This window comes from Brassica napus, chromosome C5, assembly GCF_020379485.1.
Source record: "Brassica napus cultivar Da-Ae chromosome C5, Da-Ae, whole genome shotgun sequence".
Taxonomy (NCBI): domain Eukaryota; kingdom Viridiplantae; phylum Streptophyta; class Magnoliopsida; order Brassicales; family Brassicaceae; genus Brassica; species Brassica napus.
In genome coordinates this window covers 17,304,166-17,322,799 of record NC_063448.1, presented here as the reverse complement: position 1 = coordinate 17,322,799, position 18,634 = coordinate 17,304,166, and the positions used below count along the sequence as shown (strand labels likewise).

At 36.6% G+C, this 18,634-nt stretch overlaps 4 protein-coding genes across 5 annotated transcripts; 3 read left to right on the top strand and 1 right to left on the bottom strand.

Annotated features, from left to right (window-relative positions):
• Window positions 1-1,525: 1,525 nt before the first annotated feature.
• LOC106351528 (NADPH-dependent oxidoreductase 2-alkenal reductase-like) lies at window positions 1,526-7,086 on the top strand. Its single transcript, XM_013791317.3, has 5 exons — window positions 1,526-4,866; window positions 5,374-5,554; window positions 6,070-6,236; window positions 6,341-6,423; window positions 6,510-7,086. Exons 1-5 carry the CDS (start codon window positions 4,621-4,623, stop codon window positions 6,886-6,888), a joined length of 1,056 nt encoding a protein of 351 aa, XP_013646771.1. The 5' UTR covers window positions 1,526-4,620; the 3' UTR covers window positions 6,889-7,086.
• On the top strand, window positions 7,086-13,280 carry LOC106397700. Of its 2 annotated transcripts, none has more exons than XM_013838319.3 (14): window positions 7,086-7,318; window positions 7,688-7,795; window positions 7,872-8,021; window positions 8,494-9,000; window positions 9,146-9,260; window positions 9,382-9,684; window positions 9,815-10,489; window positions 10,583-11,442; window positions 11,539-11,624; window positions 11,713-11,931; window positions 12,039-12,164; window positions 12,337-12,681; window positions 12,807-12,922; window positions 12,998-13,280. In XM_013838319.3, exons 1-14 carry the CDS (start codon window positions 7,205-7,207, stop codon window positions 13,114-13,116), a joined length of 3,843 nt encoding a protein of 1,280 aa, XP_013693773.1. In that variant the 5' UTR covers window positions 7,086-7,204; the 3' UTR covers window positions 13,117-13,280. The 2 variants fall into 2 exon arrangements, with proteins under 2 accessions (XP_013693773.1, XP_013693774.1); XM_013838320.3 differs by having other exon boundaries at window positions 7,087-7,318; window positions 7,890-8,021.
• A 173-nt stretch (window positions 13,281-13,453) lies between these two features.
• LOC106351527 (cytochrome b5-like) lies at window positions 13,454-14,439 on the top strand. The gene is made up of 3 exons (XM_013791316.3): window positions 13,454-13,663; window positions 13,839-13,905; window positions 13,982-14,439. Exons 1-3 carry the CDS (start codon window positions 13,577-13,579, stop codon window positions 14,233-14,235), a joined length of 408 nt encoding a protein of 135 aa, XP_013646770.2. The 5' UTR covers window positions 13,454-13,576; the 3' UTR covers window positions 14,236-14,439.
• Window positions 14,440-14,932: 493 nt separating this feature from the next.
• On the bottom strand, window positions 14,933-18,408 carry LOC106402248 (pre-mRNA-splicing factor ATP-dependent RNA helicase DEAH10-like). Its single transcript, XM_048756851.1, has 12 exons — window positions 18,199-18,408; window positions 18,065-18,114; window positions 17,916-17,996; window positions 17,615-17,831; window positions 17,136-17,523; window positions 16,849-17,052; window positions 16,604-16,764; window positions 16,330-16,515; window positions 15,948-16,182; window positions 15,664-15,863; window positions 15,254-15,591; window positions 14,933-15,156 (listed from the first exon to the last, which is right to left on the bottom strand). The coding sequence occupies exons 1-12, from the start codon at window positions 18,270-18,272 to the stop codon at window positions 15,122-15,124; spliced, it is 2,169 nt and encodes a 722-aa protein (XP_048612808.1). The 5' UTR covers window positions 18,273-18,408; the 3' UTR covers window positions 14,933-15,121.
• Between the last annotated feature and the right edge of the window lie 226 nt (window positions 18,409-18,634).

Genomic DNA, 18,634 nt, shown 5'->3' with positions numbered 1-18,634 from the left:
AACCAAGAAACTTCACTCAAACACCCTAAAATCACCTGAAAACTTTAAAATTTCACAACTTAAAATATTTTCAATAACGGTGGATTTTAGAGTACTCTACGAATTGTTAAGTTCAATAACAGTGAATTTTAAATGAATTTTTAAAATTCATATTTGAATAACAGTGAATTTATAATTTTACTATAAATCACCTAAAACTCTCGGTTCAATACAACTCCTAGATACCTCAACCATAAATATGAACACAAGCTGTTTTGTTAAGCATCATGTTTAGGCACAACGTGATAGAGGTGCAGAGCGGTCAACGGCCGGGATAGATATTTTCCGACATAAGCAAATCCACTACGATGCTTGTTTATTCCTCTGCAGGCGTTGTTAGTTTATTTTGAAATTTTGAATTGGCCCTTGTTTTAATACTATTTGAATCTACCATAGAAATTGAGCTTGAGCTTGAAAGAAACTAGGTTGTAGTTGACAAAAAAAAGAAACTAGGTTATTTTTTCATGCATAAGTTTTGTGTTTTCCCCGTACCTTTTATTTCTTACCCTCTATAAGAGTTTTTTTATGTATCATTTCGTAATCTCTGGTTCTTTAAGAAAATTTCACTGAAACTGATGAAACAACGTGCCAACTATATGCAATATTTAATTCATTCCACCAAGGGGAGAAGACAAAAAAAGATCGTGCAGGCGACTAAATCCAGGGGACTGGTGAACGTGAAGCTGATTCAGTGGCCAGTTGAGCTATACGACGATTTTATCCCCTCACGTGTCATTATGTATCTCGCGCTCAAACTCTAATTTGTAAACTCTCTTTTAATATATCTAAGTGCTATGGTTGGAATTTACCCATATATATATGAGTATTTGCATATATATATTCTCATTTTATATTGATAATTGATTAAATTGTTTATGGATGTGATGGTATATATATAAACCAAGGGTTGTGGGCTCTTTCCCTCCCTAAATTTTGTCTTTTCCTTATAGATTGGTGTCTAATTAATAGAATATTATGATTCCCTCAGAAAAAATGCAGTTTCAAATATTCTTTGAAAAGAAAATTGCAGCAGTATCAGGCCAGTCGCTATGTGAAAGGATAGATAATTAAAAATATGAATAAACTGTTTAACTGACATATGTTTACAGAGAAGTTAAGTAAATTTCAACTGGGTATGTACAATCTATAGTGAATGAAAGGCCAACTAGATGTTTTACTACTTTTTTTGTCATCAAATTATTACTACTTTGATTCTATTTTTTATTTAACTGTTACAGCTCAAGTTATTTTTATATAATATATTATTTTTATACCAATATTATATTTCTTTAAAAACAGTCAATATATAATAAATCGAGGAAATATATGTTCTTTTTGATAAAAAAGATATGTTATATAAATAAAACTTGAGTGTCAGCAATGTTATACAAAGTTACCCGTAGTTGTCAGCAAAAAGAAAAAAGTTACCCGTAGTTTCATGATGAAACCATGTCGAATATTTTTTTTCAAAAAAAAAAAAAGAAACCATGTCGAATATTTTTTGGAACTATTCAGACAAACTTCTCATCTATTTCTAATTTTGTTCGGTGTATTATCCTGCTATATATTTTTTTAATAAGTTATCCTGCTATATTTAAAAAAAAAAAACTGTAAAGAAAATTGTTACTGCAAAAAAAGAGAGACTAGGGATAAAAATTGGTCGTTTCTTATTGTGTGACAACAAAATATATAATGTTTAGTCAAAAAAAGCCAAAATATATAATGTTACTTCAAAAAAACCCGTACTAGAGATAAAAAAACAATTGGTCGTTTCTTCTTGTCTGACAGGATTTTCTCTGTGGGCGGGACTATCCGTTGGGAGACTAGCCTCTTGTTTCTGATCACTGACGCAACCATGGAGCAATATTCAATTCTCCAATAAACTGTTTTTAATATATGCATTTATACATATTCGAATATGCAACATTGGCCGGTATGTACAACGGGGGTTTTTAATAAATCCTAAAGTACAAATCCTTCACTATTAACCATATAATATTAATATTAAACTCATATTGCTTAAGGATCAATCTTTTCCTAAGGATTTTTTTGCGTGAATCCTTGTTGACGTGGCAGTTGAGTTCTGTCTATCGCATGAAGGGTTTCCCGTGTTCGTGTCATTTGTAGTGGAGAGGAGAAAAAAAAAGTTTGTCTCTGCAATTGGCGATTCGCTCCCTCCGGGTAGGATTGATGAATCGACGGGTTGTTATGTTCTTTCTCCTCTGATTCTTTGGATTTACATAGGGTTTCATGTGGTTTTCTTCGCAAATTAGGTTACGGAATTGGGGATTAGGGTTTTCAATCGAATCGGGTTCATCACAATAAATATTTCAATTTAATAAATAAATATTTCAATTTAACATGTTTTAATTTTTTTTTAAAAAATTAAAAATATTTTCAAATTTATTATTTTTTTATTCTTAAGGATTCCTAATGAATAACACCATTGGACATACTTATTTGATTAGAATCCTTAACTATTTTGAAAAAAAATAATAATAATATAATATACCTAAGGATTCCAATGGTGAGTACACCATTGGAGATGCCCTAAGTTATCAATACATGAAAGAGTTAGTTTGACAAAAAAAAAACATTATTAGATTATCAGCATATCACAAACTTTTAACCGCTAAAACATTTCTATCACAGATAATAACTCAAAATTTCATATAAACTAGATTATTTTTTGTTTGAAATAATTTTTAAATGAAAATTCTAATTTCATATATTATTATATATTTTTGAAGTTATAAATTTTATTTTATTTGTTTTTAAATTGCAGTACACTATATAGTATTTTAATTTAAACAATTGAAATTTAGCATGAGAAAAAAATAAAACTGTAATATTTATTTTGTTATAACTGTCTATTTTAGTTTTCGATCTTAAATTTATGAATAAATGGTGAAAAGTTATTTTGCTATGTATAATAATTTATTTTGTTATGTATAATATATTTACTGTTTGTTCTTGTGAAAAATATTTTGAATACATATTACAAAGCTTTAGTTATATTTTTAGGTTCTAACCTGTTTTATGACGTGATATTCGAAAAATTATAATATTTTAACTTTACTAAATATATTCAAAAGTTAATATGTATTTTATTAATTTATATTTAAAATATTATGAAATGAAATGCGATATTATATTTTAAATCCCTTTCGTACTGGTACATTCTTATAATGATTTTATAAAAAAAAAATAATATTTTTGTTCAATCCCTTTGTACTTGATTAATACTTTAAATATGTATTTATATGGATTTGATAAATATGGTATCTTTGGGTGCAGCCTAATTTTTACTTTAATTTTATTTTTAAAAGCTTTTATGTCTGAATTTACTGAAAATATTTACATACAATTTTATAAATCTTTCAAAAGAGTTGCACAATAACGTTCATCCCTCACATAAAATAATGCTTGTTCATCCAACATATACATTTTTGTTGACAATGGCACACTTGTAAATTTATGAATAAATTGTGAAAATTTATTTTGTTATGTATAATATATTAGTTATTTACCGTTTGTGCTTATGAAAAATATTTGGAATATCTACTGCAACCCTTTATTTATATTTTTAGATTTTAACCCATTTTATGATGCGAGATTGAAAAATAAAACATAATAACATATAAAATCTACTTTGAAACACTAATAAAAACAACTTTTAAATTATTTGTTTTCTAATAAAAATTATAACTTCAATCGAATTTTATCAAAGTTGTAAAAAATGTCCAAAATCAAGTAAGCATTAAATTAAATGATAACACAATCTGAGAGTTTAGTAGACTTTAACTTAGTTTGAGTTTTGGTTGGTTGTCATGCGTTAAGAAAGACGTTGACAGTTATTTTTTGAAAATATTTTAATCGATAGACTTATTATGTACCATCTAAACCTAAGGCCACCATTAACCATGTCTCTTAAGTGGGTTCTTAAGAGGTGGATCCCACAATTTTATTAAAAACCAGCTCCTCCTCCTCTTTTGCAAGAGGCGACTTTGTTTGGGTTTTTGTACTGTTTGTGGGCCCCACTGACACGTGGCGGTCTGCGATTGGTTCGTTTTTAATTTTTTTTTTTAAATCAGACAAAAAATAATAATAAGAACCTTTTAGGGCTAATCATGCTCTAACTAAGATAGTATTAGATATAATTCAATAAAACATGGTTATTTTTGTATTTGTAACGTCTATGGCTAATGGTCACTCCGTCTAGGGATTCCATCATGTGCGCAACGGATTGTGTATTATATTCGAGAATTTCGAAAAGATGTTTATTGGCATACGATCACTGCATGATTATTTTCCGTATCAATTCATTTTTTTTCCTAAATAGATCACCGTATACCAAAAATCCAGATGCTATTCAAGAATTAGGTTTATTTAGGTTTATTTACAAAACAAAAAGTAGTCAGAATTTGCCGAAAAAAATGGATCAAACAATGCGGCAGAGAAATCAAATGGAATAGGGACAAAATATGATTACACCAAAGCATTGAGAATCCTACCGAAAGCACACAGCCTACACTCAAAAAGAAATCAAATTAGTGATTCAAAAGTACGTAAATAAGAGAAATGGCAAACACAGAGCCAGCGACAGTTACCAACAAGCAAATCATATTCTCAGGTTATGTGAGTGGATTCCCGAAGGAATCCGATCTAAAAGTCACCACAACCACCATCGATCTAAGGATTCCAGAGAGATCCACATCAGTTCTGGTGAAGAATCTTTACTTGTCTTGCGATCCTTACATGCGCATTAGCATGGGAAAGCCTGAGCCGTTGAGTTCTTCGCTCGTCCCACCGTTCAATACCGGCGAGGTACGAACGAGGATATAACATATTTCAACGTTCTCTAAAAATTGCATATCTTCATTGACATTTTGAATAAGATAATTGTACTATTATGTTTGTGTTAAATTGTTAATGCATTGGTTAAATTATAATAGTTTTCAGTCGATGCTTGAAAATTTGTATTTCATGTAGATATATTATTATATTCGTGTAATATATGTGTCTCTTATAAATATAATGTTCGATAATGTTGCTGCTCTTCTGTTTAGAAGAAAAAACATCTTGAAGAATCCAACAAGAGGGTATAATTCGAACCGGATGTGTTCGACCATTTCAGTAGCATTAGACATATATATAATTTTTTTTTAACAACATAGACATATCTATATAATTTTAGACCCCTAATCATTCTCAGCCAAATATGGTGTTCCCGAAGAAATTATGTTTCTAGTAATTGATAATCTCTTTGAGAGTTATTTTATTTTATTTTCTTTTCTCGGTCGTTTAAAGTTAATTTGAATTTATTGCGTGTAGCCAATCATTGGCCTTGGAGTATCTAAAGTGATAGATTCAGGACATCCAGATTACAAAAAAGGAGACTTACTCTGGGGAGTAGTTGGATGGGAGGAGTACAGTGTTATTACTCTATTTCCTTACTCACATTTTAAGATCCATCACACAGATGTTCCATTATCTTACTACACTGGACTTCTTGGTATATATCTTATCTCACTCGTTATTTGATTGTGACAAATCATGGTAATGTGATTCTTGTTTTTTTTTTCATAGTGAAAAAGCATGGCTGGTATGGTATTCTTAATATGTTTCTTTATACACAAGTGTTTGGCAGGAAACATAGGTCATTATGGTCTGGATATACAAAAGTCAGAATAAGTGAAATTTTTACTAACAATCATGTACAATTTCGGTTGGATAGCTGAAAAACTTAGTAACATTTCTTCAAAACATAAGAGATGATTGTTTATGTTCTAATTGAGTTTCCCTATAGTTTACTTCCCTGAATGGTTATGGCGCTAGCTAGTGCTAATAGTGCATTTAGTTTGAAATTAACTACAGCTTTAACATTTCAAGCAAAATTATGTTGTTATTTGTAAATGCAGACCAATATGTTTGTATGTGTTAAAAAAAACCAATATGTTTGTAATTGCTTTCATTTGATATTAACAGGTATCCCTGGAATAATTGCTTTAGTTTGATATTAATTAACAGGCATGCCTGGTATGACTGCTTATGCTGGATTTTACGAAATTTGTTCACCTAAGAGAGGAGAGACTGTCTTCGTATCAGCTGCATCCGGTGCAGTTGGCCAGCTTGTTGGACAATTTGCAAAGCTGGTGGGTTGTTATGTCGTTGGAAGTGCCGGTAGTAAAGAAAAGGTACTTGAAACTCACCACATTACTTATATAAAACAGTAATACATTTATATCAAGATATGGAGTTGCTCATAAACCGTAATGCTTCCCTATGGAGCTTTTCTAAGGTTGATCTTCTCAAGACAAAGTTTGGATTCGACGACGCTTTCAATTACAAGGAGGAGAATGACCTTAACATAGCCCTAAAGAGGTTAGAAAATACATATTTAGTTAATAGGTAGACAGACAATCATATACATCTTTGGCTTATTGTACAATAAATAAATAACTTACTAGGTATTTCCCGGAAGGGATCGACATATATTTCGAGAACGTGGGAGGTAAAATGTTGGATGCAGTGCTGATAAACATGAAGTTGAATGGTCGTATCGCAGTTTGTGGAATGATCTCACAGTATAACTTAGTGGATCCAGAAGGTGTACACAATCTAACCACAATCCTTTACAAGAGGATAAAGGTTCAAGGCTTTGCCGTCTCTGATTTCTACGACAAATACTCGAAGTTTTTGGATTTTGTGCTTCCTTACATAAGACAAGGGAAGATAACGTACGTCGAGGACATAACTGAAGGACTCGAGAGTGGACCTTCTGCTCTGTTAGGGATCTTCCACGGTAAGAACGTTGGTAAACAACTCTTTGTGGTTGCTCGTGAGTGAGAGACCACTAGCCACGAGAGTTCAGTTCCTTTGGTGACTTGTGACGGTTTGTTTTTGTTTGTTCGGACTAATACAATTTGATAACCAGCTTAATTAAAACATACAGTTATGTCTACTTATAGCCTGTTAAAGTTTATATTGGGCCAAAAAGCCCAATAAAAGAGTTTTCATTGTGCTGTATAAGCTTGCGGCCTTATAGTTTTGATAGTTATAGAGGGAAAATTATTCATTTCCCGCGATTCAATAAAAATCATAATCCCTCCATCCTCCTCGCGATATCTTCTACGGTTGTGCGATCTCGAGTTTCATACTTTCAATGGCGAGCCCAAGCGCTGTATCTGAAGATAGAAAATCGGATGACATCGAAATCGTCTCCGTCGGAGCTCTCTATAGCGGCTCCTGGGATAAGAAGTACTGGAGTTCATCTAGGGTTGGTTCCTCTTCGTCTCTCAATATCTTTTGCTCTATATATCTCAATTTCTGTGAAAATTGTAATCTGATTTTGACTTCGGTTCCTGCGATTTTTATCCATCTTCAGAATTTTCGATTGAGGTGATGTGCATTTGATCCGATGAGTAGCTTCAACAGTAGATCGAACTCTAGTCTCTGATTTTGAACAAAATTTTTGATTTAAGGTTGAATTCGAGTGATACTTAATAGGATAGAGGCTAGAATCTTAAGCTGAGGATGTAGATTGGTATCAAAGTAGAGAAGCAAGCTTATCAGTTATCGGTTCCTGAACAACACATATTGATTTTGTGTAGACTTTTTTGTTTAAGTAGCTTCTTTTTTTATTTAGGGAAAAGATCGTTTCCCTTATCCTGTGGGCTATAAAGCTGTTCGAGCTCACAATGGGAGCACATATTATATGGAGATTGAAGAAGGTGCTAAAGGACCTTTGTTTCTGGTGTGTTGCTCGTGATTCCCTTAAAATCTTACATAAGGTTGTGCATACGTTTTTTTTTATAATGGAGTAGAGTCAGATTACTCTACTGATGCAGATTAGACATCTGGATGAGTCATGGACTGGTCAGACACCAGATATTGCATGGGGAAAGTTCCAGAAGACGGGCCTTTCCAACTTAAAAGTATGGCATGGGAAACGATTTACTTGTAAGATGAACGGCGTGGAGGTACATCTCAGTTTCTTTCTGTTACCACGTTAGACCATCTTGCCTGTTACTTTTATAGCTAAGTCTAGTCTACAATAAACGGATTAAGAAGATACAATTAACATGTGGGGATCTATAAGCTGTGATCATGCCTTTTGTTCTTCCAGATAATTTGATAGTGAGGCCTACTGCATTTTACTGCTCCAAAACAACCTGTCTTTTGTCACTACAGGCATACTATATTATCCTTCCATTTCTGACTCCTCAATCTGAGTTGATACATAGGAAAAAGCCGTATTAATTGGGATATACCTGCCAGAAAACTCGAGCGTACTACGTCAGCTAAGAATTATTTAAATGTTTTGCTCTCCAGGCCTTCCTTGAGTGTTGTTCACTAGTAGCATGACTTGGCTTGTAGTTATTCTGATCCTACCAGTATGATCGGGCTAATTAATTGCTTGCTTTCTAAGATGACTGTGATTTTATGCTGCAGTTTTTTGGCTTTAAAAACCCGTTGGTTCAGAGATTGCTCCGGGAACTTGTGAACAACTCCCACGGGATGGTAGAATCTAACTCCAGCAATAGGGTTTCTCAAATCCGGGTCGATGATGAAAGGCCAGTCAAGTGTGAAAATCCAGATTTATTATGTTATCTGGACATGCCAGTGGCTAGAAAGAAAAGAAGTAGAAAAGCTGAAATAGGCCACCAGAATTCAGTAGTTAAACAAGGCCATAAAAAAACAAGATTCCAAGACTCATGGTCTGGTGGAGAGATTTTAAATTCAGCAACAGTGTCAATCTGTTCAACAAAAGAAGAAGTGGAGATCGTTGGCCTTCAAGGAGCACTACCAGAGCAGTTGTATTCTTGTCATGCTACTAACGAAAATTCATCTCTCCCAATAGAAAACTCTCCCGAAGTGAAAGAAGTCGTCCCTATCCAAGAAACAAACCAAATTGCTGACAGCTGGAAAACAAAGCCACTATCCAACATTTCTGAAGAGGTAATCCAATCAGGGCTATAGTCTATCAATAAAAAAAATTTAGTATACTTCTCTCAAATCCCTCTGCTGATTATTTTGGCATAGTAGGCTTGTGAAGTCTAATTCCGGGGAAGTGGTATTGACAAGAGGATCTTCAATTTTGCAGCTTCATGGATTGCAAGCAAAGGAAAACAAACCCAACGATGATACTTTTCTAAACGGGAGCCAAGATATGACCAGTTCCAATCTTTGTGCACCCGATACCTTGGAGTTCGTGCAAGGTATATTAGCTTTTCATTCTTCTTGTGAACTTGTTTAATACGTAAGGACGTTTTCTTGTAGCTAAGAATGTGACCATTATGGCTGCATCTTCTTAGATTCCCTTTCGTCCAATTCATGCAGATAACCCCATAAGTTCTGCTCTAGCAACAGATGATAATACAAGTTGCGAGCAGAAAGAAGAATTGACCCTTGCTGACATAGTAGTTAATGAAGGGCATTCAGCTGGACCATATACCGAAGATTTAACTGATCAGGAAATTGCCAAATCAATGATCTCATTTCTACTTCCTCGAGCAATTCCACTGCTTAAGAAGGCCTCAGTCAAGAAGCCCCCAAAAACTGATGTGTCAGAAACATTGTCTGCTAGATTAAATCATTCAGACAACTCCAAAACGAGCCAACTTGATGATGCGTCAGGAACTGGTATACTTAACCCCTACAAAATGCCTAATTATAGTCTGTTTCCGATTGATATTTGCAATACATTTTCACACTGTCATTCCTGAAGTATTCCCTTTTCCCATTGTCCATAATTCGTCTTCAAAAATTGCAGTTGTCTCCCTGTCGATAAGAACATGTACTGGAGATGATGAGAACAGGCAAGTCGTTGCTCTAGATTCTGTTCAGGATTTTACAAGTGATGTGCCCATTGCTCCTGACAGTTTTGATGAGTCTCACTTGGATGTTCCTGGGAGTGGGCATATCATATCATCATCTTCCAAGGAAGCCTATCCAGCAGATCTTCCCAAGAAGCCCATAGACGAGGAACAGTTTGTAATAGAAAATGCAAGTCTATCAGTTCCTGCTTTGGATACAGTTGAGATCATAAAGCCGTTTTCACATGATGTGCCCTTTGCTCCTGACAGTTTTGATGAGTCTCGCTTGGATGTTCTTGGGAGTGGTCATATCATCTCATCTTCCAAGGAAGCCTATCCAGCAGATCTTCCCAAGAAGCCCATAGACGAGGAACAGTTTGTAATAGAAAATGCAAGTCTATCAGTTCCTGCTTTGGATACAGTTGAGATCATAAAGCCGTCGTCACATAATGTTAGGACTATTTTGGAAGAAAATAATCTAGGCGGATGTGTCAAGAAGTCTATGTTAATACCACAATGCACCAGTCCGACTAACAAGATTATTACCAAAGAATCTGTGGAACTCCGTGCAGGGCAAACAGAGCACCACTCTGAAAACAAGGAAGCAAAGAGTACATCTTGTTCTACTGAAGGTAGTAAGCTAAATCTATCAATATCACGCTCACAAAGCTTTTCATGACTATCTGTCCACTATGTAATATAAGGATGTGCTTAATTGTCTGCAGGTAATGGTCTCGTTGTTGGCACAACCCCTACTGAAGTTAGTTCTGTTAGAAAAGAAACACATAAGGTGTATAGCAGGAAAAGAGTCTCGACCAATCAGCTGCGAGGAAACAAGAACTCATCCTCAGAAAGTAAAAACAGTTGCAGAAATACTGGAGATGGTGATTCAATAAGCAAGATGTCTCCTATTAAAACCCAACGACTCTTGGAGCCTCAGCCGACCTTGTCTACCAACTCTGTATCAGATAGAACAAATCCACAAGGGGATGGAAGCAGTCATGTTACCGAACATTACCAGGGTCCTGAGCTGATGAAGGTGAATAACAATCAATTCACCAGTGTATTTTGCAATGAGGCGAGTGTGATACCACAAGATATAAGGCCAGCTCGAGGCTTTGGAAATGCAAGTACATCACCACCATCATTTCCAGCGTCAAAAGTTGAAAATGTTCAAGGCCATATTGTTGAGGCACTGGGCATCCAAGTCTCTGAACCACCTTCTACCAAGTCTCAGTATAAGGAACATACCAGCGAGAAAAGCATCTCCAGTGTGCCGGAAATTTCAGCTAGTTCGAGTTTAAAGGTCAACAGAGATATAAAGATCAACAATGAGATGGAAAAAACTGTTGAGCTGCTTGGCTGCTACTTTCATCCCATGCCTGTTTCATCAGTTTCTCTTCAGTCTGTTGGTAATGAAATCTATATATGGGTGTTGAGCTTTGCTACAGAAGATAGAGTTAGAACCCTATTTATGTACAAGATATCAGCTAAAGCACCAACCAAAGGATTCCCCTCTGTCGTTGGTCACACACCTATCATACTCCCCAGTGAGGATGGCAAATCTGGTGGAAATGTTAATTCTGTAAGTTTTCTCCTAGTTTCTTTTGTTAATCTGCATGATTGCTACCATATCTTGTTCCTCCTCTCTAGGTGTCTGATAGTGGTTGCATGTCTTCAGAAAACACTCGAGAGGTCTTATTTTCACGTCACTCCAGACGGGGAGCATCTTATTTTTACTGGCAATATCAAAACATCATATTGCAGGTTCAGACACCTCTTTACTGTTTTATATGTTACATGGATACAAAATAACGAATTAGCTAAGGGATTGCTATCTCTGGTTTTTTTGCAGGAAGAGGGAAATTGATTGCTCGTGTTTGACATGTACATCAGCCTACTTTGAAGAGAATGCAGTGAGAATTGTCGAGGTGAAAACTGGTTACGTTTCTCTTGTGACAAAACTTCAAGCAGTTGACAGTGTGCAGTGCGTGGTGGTGTGCGATCCTGACTATCTCGTTGCAGTTGTTAAAGGTGGAAACCTTATTGTCTGGGCCATGAACTCCAGTTGGAGGTGCTCTCATCAGACTTCACTGCTCTTCTCTTAAAATTGTTGTCATATCTTTCTTCTGCTAGGAGCTGTATCAGATCTGCTAACGTTCATTTCTCCTATATTTGCAGAGGTCCTACCGAAGAATTCGTTATTGCAAATCCTTGCACACCTTCATGCATAGTGGAATTGAAGAAGATCCCAAAATGTCCTCATCTCATTATTGGGCACAATGGTATTGGAGAATTTACAGTATGGTAATTTGCTCTCTTATTCTCTCTCTCTGAAGTTTTTTTCTCTGCCCATCTCTTTGCTAAATTACTGAAAATTATTCCTGCTAGGGAGCGATGACCATCAGCTAATGTTGCTTTTCCTTTTTATTCCTTTCTCCTGGTTGCAGCCTGCTAACTTTATTTATTTTCAACTTAGGGATATTTCAACTCGAAGCCTGGTATCAAGATTTGTATCTCCCAGCAATATGATCTTTGAGTTCATTCCAACCAGCTTATTTGCGTGGCACCCTCTACATAGTCATTCTACAATGGAGGATCATATCGACATGATTTTAGCTGCAACAAAACTGTGGTTCTCAAAAGGGATCAACAACAAAACATTGGTTCCAGCTGAAGTCAAAGACACTGCCATCTGGCTTTTAGTCTCTACCGATCCTGACCCAGACGTTAAATGTGACACTGTAGAAAGACCAGGAAGATGTTGGAGACTGGCTCTGCTTGTGAGAAATCAAGTCATACTGGGTAGTCCAATGGATCCGAGGTATCATCACATCACACCACTTTCACTACCTGCATGTTTTCTTTCGAAATCCATTTGAGAAGCATGAATATGTTACCATTTCGAAATTTATTGCCCATTGGGACTAATGGATCTGTGGTTCACAGGGCTGATGTGGCGGGCACAGTATCTGGTCATGGAGTAACAGGCACAATCGATGGACTTGTGTATATGTGGGACATGTCGACAGGCTCAAAACTCGGTTCCCTCCATGATTTCAAAGGTAAACATTGATTTAAAGCAGACATGAAAATAACGAAGCCGTTTCTCAAAAGCTTTTTTTTTTTTTGGTTATCAGGTCAGGGTGTTGCATGCATAAGCTCAGATGATTGGGGGAATATATGTGTAGCAAGTGAGGATGGTCAGCTTCTGGTTTATTGCCATACCACCAAGGACACTCAAAGTCAAGGAGGGTAGACTTGGAAAGAGGTTTTGGCTTCGATTGGCCACTATACAAGCTGGGGAACTGTTATCTAGTTTGTTTCTTTTTTAAATCAAGAGGATATAAATGGTTAAACGCTTATGTATATATATTCGGAAATTTATATGAAAATCTGGGAAACTGACATTATAAAACAGTACAATTACTGTGTTAATTTCATAAAATAGGAGTAGTAGAATGAAAGAATATGAAATTTAATAAATATATTAATTAATTCAAGGTTAATTTCCTGGTTATGAGTGCAGTTCACGTCAAGAAAAAAGAAAAGAACAGAAACTAAAGAATAAAACTAAAAGAAATTAAGCTGAAAACGACGTCGTTACTGGTAGGGTTCCGTTCTTATCTTCCTCCCCTTTCACCTAACCTAAAACCCCAGAAAAAGGTGAGAATAACAAAACAGCTTCGCTCGCAGCTCGTAAGCAGGACCAAAAAAAAATGCCGACTCTCACAAAGATTTACTCCATGGAGGAAGTGGCAGCTCACAACAAGCAAGATGACTGCTGGATTGTAATCGACGGCAAGGTCCGCCCTCTCTCTCTTTCTAATTTTACGAATTCGTTTCAAACTAATGTATTTTTCTCTTTTGAAAACTTAAGCTGTATCTAATGAAGCAACTGATTTATGTTATAAGAATCTTCTTGAGACATTGCGTTGACTCTGAATCTATTTCCTGATCTGATTCTCTTTCGCCTTAAAGGTCTATGACGTAACCCCTTATATGGACGAGCACCCTGGAGGAGATGATGTGCTTCTTGCTGTCACCGGTACCTTCTTCTTCTTCTTCTACTACTACTAGTCGATGATTGTCTCTAATCCAAGTAAAATGTGTTGTTATTCAAGGCAAAGATGCAACGGATGAATTCGAAGACGCAGGGCACAGCAAAACAGCTAGGGAACTCATGGAGGAGTATTTCATTGGCGAGCTTGACGAAGCTTCTTTACCTGAGATACCAGAGCTTAAGATCTACAAGAAGGAGGAGCCAAAAGACTCTGTTCAGAAGCTTGTCGACTTGACAAAGCAGTACTGGCTTGTTCCTGTCTCAGTTATCACCATCTCCGTTGCTGCGAGTGTCTTGTTCTCTCGCAAGAAGTAGTAGTCTCTCTGCAAGATGATCTTGAGTTATTGAATTACTGGGGGAACCAACTATCCGCGACAACTCCCCCCCCCCTTATAGATTTTGAATCACAGGAAAGAATAATATTATTTCTCGATTTTCGTCACTGAATGCTTTTTACATTTTGAGTTGGGATCATGTTTTAATGAAAAGAAATTTAATGATATGATTAATGGATGCTTTCGTTTTGCTTCTTCTTATAAAAAGTATGCCTTGTCATCCCTTGTACTTAGCATTGCACCAAAAAGCCTCGCCAAGTCTTTCACTATTTATAGCATTATGAGACCCACACATGTCTCCTAAAATGTCTTTCTTCCTTGATGGTTCCCATTCGTATATGTGAGTGAGATTCTTGATAGAGAGAGCTATGAGAATATCTATAAACTATGATATGTTTTCATTGAATCCCCAGTTCCTGAGAGTAGGGTTGAGAAAGCCACATCTTTGCTCTGCATTGTACATATGTATATTCCTCTAAGTGGCTAAATACATGTATATTTGGAGTCAACCAAGTTTCATGCTACGTTCTTCATTTACCAAGTCAATGTTTAAAATAGCTTGAGCGACAAAAATATAAAAACAATGTTATCTTTATAGAGGATTGTGGGTTTGTTGCCCAATAAATGTTTGGAAGAAGATAAACTTTGACTGGTAGTCAAAACTTAATTATGAATGATTAAATGCAAGCATATCCTGTAATTTAATATAATTCTAAGCTCAGCTACAAAGTCATCTTTGAATCAAACAAACAACTTTCCTTTAACATTAGCTTCAGTCGGTGTTCCATCTCTAACAGAATAGAAACAGTCATCTGGATCGGAGAGGAAACGATAAACAAAAACAGTAAAGGACTTCATTTTCTTGTTCATTTAGAAAGCTTCAGTCTGCAACATTCCATCTCTACGAACAGAAAGGAAAAAATATCAAATTCTTCCCTCTATATGCCAAGTTATAAAGATCAAAAGCCACTGAGAATATATATCGGTTATGGTTTTACCTTGTGTTAAGTCATTCATCTCATCATCTGTTTTGTAATGATGAGGAGCCAACTCAGCCAACCATAAATGATCAATTCTCGTCAGGTTCTTAATGTACTTCTTGCTGGTTTGCATGAGCTCGTTGAAGATAACGCACTCGGGTTTCGAACGGAATAAAACAGAAGTTGGGTGGATGTGGACAATCTCCCCACTTTCCAACGCCCTGTATGTCCCATCCATCTGTCTCTGTGCTGCTTTAAGGAAAAACGACGCAGCAAGACATCTACGATACTCGAGCATGTCGTTCCCACACGAAGACACATTAAACCCCATCTGTTCAACATGTTCACGAATTTGTCTGCACCAAGCGCACACGTATAAGGCATAACAATCATAAGTAAGAATCTCTCAAAAGAATGACGTGGCAAACCTGTAAGTGTCACGGGCATGTTTCAAGGAACGATTATTCACGAAGTTGTCCTTGCACCATTTTTTCATGATTTTATCAATTTTGGCTTCACTGCTTTCTGTCTTTCTCTTCTCCAAGAACTCATTTGACTCTCGGTATACGCTAAGATAAGTGAGATGATCCCCTTCAACGCTAGCAAAGTGGTTTCTTGAGGTTCTTGCCTGGCCAAAACAAAAATCATCATCATCTGTTGATTAATATAAAGGAAAAATGAGAATTTCTCGCAGTCCTTTTGGTATGCTTACCTCTTCTCTCTTCTCACGAGGATCATAAAATATGGATTCCACAGAGAGCATTGCAACCGTGATTAACATTTCCTCGAGACAGTTGAACTGATTATTGGCCAAAATTAGAGCTCTGGAGTAGACAGGATCTAGTGGGAGCCGTGACATTTGTTCTCCGGCGGGTTTCTCTAGTTTGCAATCATCCGTCAAGGCACCTAGCAAGCGCAACTCGGTCAATGCCTTCACTATGGCGCCCCTGTTTAACATCAGATGACAAATCTAGATCAAAGGGTTTAAAAAAAAAATCAAAAAGAGAATAGATGCTTCAGCCATGTGTCAAACTATCTCCAAAGGTTTTAGCTACTATATTAGTATAAGAGAGATCACACAAGAAAGGAAGTACCTAGAAGGTTTATCTATAAAGTCAAATCCAACAATGTCATCAATTCCCAGAGCCTTGAGCTGCAAAATGACATTAGAGAGATTGCATCTCTTGATCTCTGGTTTGGTTGAATCCTCCAGCTTCTCAAATTCCCTTTCGGGATAAAGACGAAAACATTTGCCAGGACCCTCACGTCCTGCACGTCCACTGCCAAACGAAAAATGAACATAAAAAATGCTTGCAAACCATCAAACCACCTTGAAGAAAAAACATAAACTAATACAGAACATGGTACCTTCTTTGAAGCGACTGTGCTTTTGATGCTGGAACAACATCAAGCGTCTCCATACCTTTGCTTGGATCATAGGTTCGTGCCTTGACAAACCCAGGGTCTATCACATATCTTATTCCAGGAATTGTAATCGATGTTTCCGCTATGTTTGTGGCCAAAATCACCTACAATTTTGCAAAAATACCTCAAACTGTATTAGTATCATCGTCTCAACCATTTACATCAACGACTGAACCAACTCTTCTAACCTTACGAAAACCAGTTGGCGCAGGGGCAAAAACTTGCATTTGCTGCTCTGATGGAAGAGCAGAGAAGATAGCAAGTGGCAGCAGCTTCCTCTTGTCTTCAGGTAAATGCTCAAGTCTTTCTTTGACAAGTCTTTCAACAGATTCAATCTCATCTTGCCCGGTGAGGAAAACAAGTATATCACCTGGCTTCTCTTCCACATGAATCTAAAAGTAAACCAGATGCAAAATTTAGAATCTAATTCATATCTCAATTCCCAAAATGCTGATAGGGTAACAAGATCAATAACCTGGAATATAGTGACCAAAGCTGCGTCCACATAATCTGTTTCGGGATGGACTGTGTAAAAAATGTCAACGGGAAACTGTCTCCCTTCCACATGAACAGCTTTGGCACCACCAAAGTACTCAGAGAAAACACGTGCATCCAAACTAGCAGACATGATTATCAGCTTCAACGGAGATACTTTCCTGCCTTGGCACACTCTTAACACACCACCGTTCCGCTTCACACCAATCTCATCACCTGCTTTTGTTTGTACTCCTTCGTGCTTTGACCGAGCCCGCTGCACCTCTTTCAGCAATGCAAGCAGAACATCAGTGTGAACAGTCCTCTCATGGGCTTCATCGACAATAATAACTGAATATCTAGAAAGAAGCGGATCCAACAAAGCTTCCCTGAAAAAATTGTTGAACAACAGTGATGAGAAGCGTAGAACAACAATCACAGAGAGTTAAAAAGTTTTGAACTTGTAACGGTTTAGTTTACCTCAACAAAAACCCATCAGTCATGTACTTCAACCTCGTGTAGCTAGAAGTGCAATCATCAAACCTAATGGAATAACCAACCCTTTGGCCCAACTCAACATCACTCTCCTCAGCTACCCTTTTGGCAATAGTCACAGCAGCGATACGCCTCGGCTGTGTTATCCCCACCATCTTCCCTTCCCTGCAGAATCCAGCGCTGAATAGAAACTGAGGCAGCTCTGTATAAAAACAAAAAAAACAAAACTTGAAACATTCATCACTCTAAAATAATAAGAAAAGTTGAGAACAATCAAACAACTTACGAGTAGTCTTCCCACTACCGGTTTCACCAACAATAATCAAAATATCATTCTTTTGAACCTCCTCAATCAAACGCTTCTCCACTGGAATCAAAAGAGTACATACAATCACCACCGACAAGTATGAAAAAGGGTAGTGAAAGAACTCGCACCTGAAGCAATAGGAAGAGACTTTCTATGTTCTGCTATCTTCTGCCTCATTCTGTGACAAAGTCAAATTCACAAAGGTTAAAACTTCTTTTTTCGGGGAATCATGTAGTTTGCCCTAGAAGGTAGAGAGGCTAACCTGAAGCGTGAAGCAATTGGGGATTTACTGTTTAGTACAGAGCTCTTGAGTTCTCCTTGCGCCATTGATGGCATCACCGGTAAATTCTCACCGTGAGATTTGTTCACAGCAGCGCGAAAAAACTTCCGACACGCATACAGCTTCTTCGCCGCTGATTAAAACGAGAGACGTACTACTACGTTAATGGGCCTTTTATTCAGCTTAACCTAGGCCCATATTATTGAGTTAAAGCCTTATTACAAATGTAACTCAAAAGTCTACACCATTGCCCAATAAAAAGTGTAAGCAAGTGGTGATAGCTGGATAAGTGGCTCGTCTAATCTTTTAAGTAAATGCATTGTTAAATTATTCATTCAAGATATAGTTTCTTTTCTTTATCGGCCAAAATAAGTTATATTAATCAGAAGAAAAACCCATGATAGTCAATGGGGTTTGT